Source organism: Montipora foliosa, chromosome 7 (assembly GCF_036669935.1).
Source record: "Montipora foliosa isolate CH-2021 chromosome 7, ASM3666993v2, whole genome shotgun sequence".
In the NCBI taxonomy this organism is placed as follows: domain Eukaryota; kingdom Metazoa; phylum Cnidaria; class Anthozoa; order Scleractinia; family Acroporidae; genus Montipora; species Montipora foliosa.
In genome coordinates, this window is record NC_090875.1 from 29,494,027 (window position 1) to 29,496,526 (window position 2,500).

At 41.6% G+C, this 2,500-nt stretch overlaps 1 protein-coding gene across 1 annotated transcript; it reads left to right on the forward strand.

Annotated features, from left to right (window-relative positions):
- The first annotated feature begins 952 nt into the window (after positions 1–952).
- LOC138010068 (uncharacterized) lies at positions 953–1,972 on the forward strand. The gene has a single exon (XM_068857030.1). It carries the CDS (start codon positions 953–955, stop codon positions 1,970–1,972), a length of 1,020 nt encoding a protein of 339 aa, XP_068713131.1.
- The last annotated feature ends 528 nt before the right edge of the window (positions 1,973–2,500 follow it).

A 2,500-nucleotide genomic window follows, 5' to 3' on the forward strand; every position in this document is an offset into this window, starting at 1 on the left:
GGTAAGAGGCGGATTCTCCGCTCCACAGTTTACATAAAAGCTGAACGTCACCAGTCGCGTTATGTTCATCGTTTTTGAGTAACTTGTTCAGGATGTCAAACAACTCCGGCGACGCCACGAAGGCTTTTCCTTGCTTGGAAATGGTTTTGACCAGTGTTGATGATGTTGTTGCGCTGACAAGGGTCTCTTTTATGATTGTGCCAACGTCACGTAGCGCAGCGAGCACATTTTCTATCGCTGGCGATTTTCCAGTTCCCGGGTGGCCGACAGACATGGTGTAAAAGTTTAGGGGCTGTAAATGTGTCCCATTAAGGAAGTGCGCGTGACTGTTGCCTAGCAGAAATGAAGTTGCGGTCATCAGTGATGAAAGCAGCTAGCCAACGGAGCTACCTATGGATTTGGCTTTTGCTTTCAAGAACTTGAACGCAGCGTCAGAAAACAGCTCCTCATAATTGAAAGCAATTGATAGCATGTCGTTGTGCGTGAGTGATTTAAGTAGCTCCTTTCAACAGGCCTTTTTCGATATATTAAAATTCAGCTTGATAGCGAGTCAGTGAGGACAAAGACAAAGGAAAGTGGATGATATGTAAATATTTTTCACATTAATTTCCACGTGTTTCTATTGTCTTTGTCCTCACTGCCTCACTTTCAAGCTGAATATTTAATATTCGAAAATGGCGATGATAGTTCATTAAGAATTAACCAATGGAAAGGTGAGAATTTCGCGGGAATGAAAACAGAGAGCAACGCGCTGAGATAAAAAAAAAAGATCTGGGCGACAAAACAACAGGAAGTTGCGAATACCTTTCGTTTCGTGTGAGTGATTTACTAAGTATTAAAGTTTGTTGGAAAATGCACGAATTTAAGGTGAGCCTTTTGCAGCACCGCAAATCGTAAAAGAAGAGTGGCCGGCCAAAATTCAGTTGTGTGTTGCAATCTCTGAAAAAGGAAAATGTTGAGGGTCGGAGTTGATGGAAAAGTGTATAAAACTTTTGTCTGTCAGGCAGGCACTAGTTTCAATACAAAAGATTGTGGAACTCAGTACACAAGCGGAACTGGAAGCTATCAGCGAAAAACAAGTGCTACCTTGCATTGGACGTATGATGAGCTGAAGGACACTGTTCTCTGTAACAGAGAAGCATTAATCCGGTGGTTGATGGATGAAGAAGTGATCGCCTCTAGACGTGCCTGCCCCGTTTGCGGTGAAAACATGGGGCTGGTAGAATGTTCGTACCGATCCGACGGTTACAAGTGGGAATGTAAAAAGCGAGCGACTAACAAGCGCCATAAAAGTACAGTGAGCATTTGGAAGGGAAGTTGGTTTGAACAGAGTAATCTTACCCTGGAGGAGATCCTCAAGTTCACCTACTGGTGGTCGGAAGGTCTTACGCAAGAGCAAATTAAGAAACAGTTGCACATTTATCCAAAAGCAGCTGTCGACTGGGATATGTTTTGTCGGGAAACATGTGAAGTTACCATCCAGAGAAATAGTGAAAAGTTTGGCGGGGAAGGGAAAGTAGTCCGAATTGATGAAAGCAAGGTTGGAAAGAAAAAATACCATCGAGGGCACAGAGTTGAAGGACAATGGGTTTTTGGTGGTATAGAAGAAGATTCGAGGAGATGTTTTCTTGTGTCTTCACTTTTGCCTATCATAAAAGACTGGATTGAACCGGGAACGTTAATTGTCTCTGACTGCTGGAAATCATACCACAACTTGGATAAACATGGATATTCACACCAAACCATGAACCATTCAAAGGAGTTTGTTAATGAAGATGGATATAATACGAACAAAATGGAAGGACACTGGGGGCACATGAAAGTGAGTTTGCCTGTATTCGGCACTCGGAAGGACAAGTACTCTTCCTATCTTGCATGCGGAGTTTATTTGGCGGCATGTAAACAAATTAAAGACAAAGACTTATTCGCAACATTCTTAAATGATGTAAAACCCACAGGCTCCCCAAGCTAAAAATACGTGGTGTATGCCACAGTTTGTGTATATAGAGAATTGTACGGGAAAATCACCGATCGTAAAAAAAGAAAGGGCAGAGATAGTTCCCTTCATGTCGGCTTTGCGGTCGATGCGGAAGGCACCCGACGAACATTACCAATAATTGTATTTGAAAGAATATTGTATGTTACGATAACTATAAAGTGTACTTAACGAAACCGTAAAATGAAAGCTAACAGTGCTTCGACATAACCACTGAAACAAGCGCTTAGGCTTAATCAGTAAACGAGTGCAATATTTTTCAAACGATCTCATAAAAAGTGTAGTTAAGCAAACCGTAAATTGCAAGCTAAAATTTGAAAAGAGTGCTTCGACCTAATCACTGAAACAAGCGCTTAGGCTTAATCAGTAAACGAGTGCTATATTCCTCAAACGATATCGTAAAAAGTGTAGTTCACCAAACCGTAAATTGAAAGCTAAAATTTTAAAATAGTGCTTCGACCTAATCACTGAAACAAGGGCTTAGGCTTGATCAGTAAACGAGTG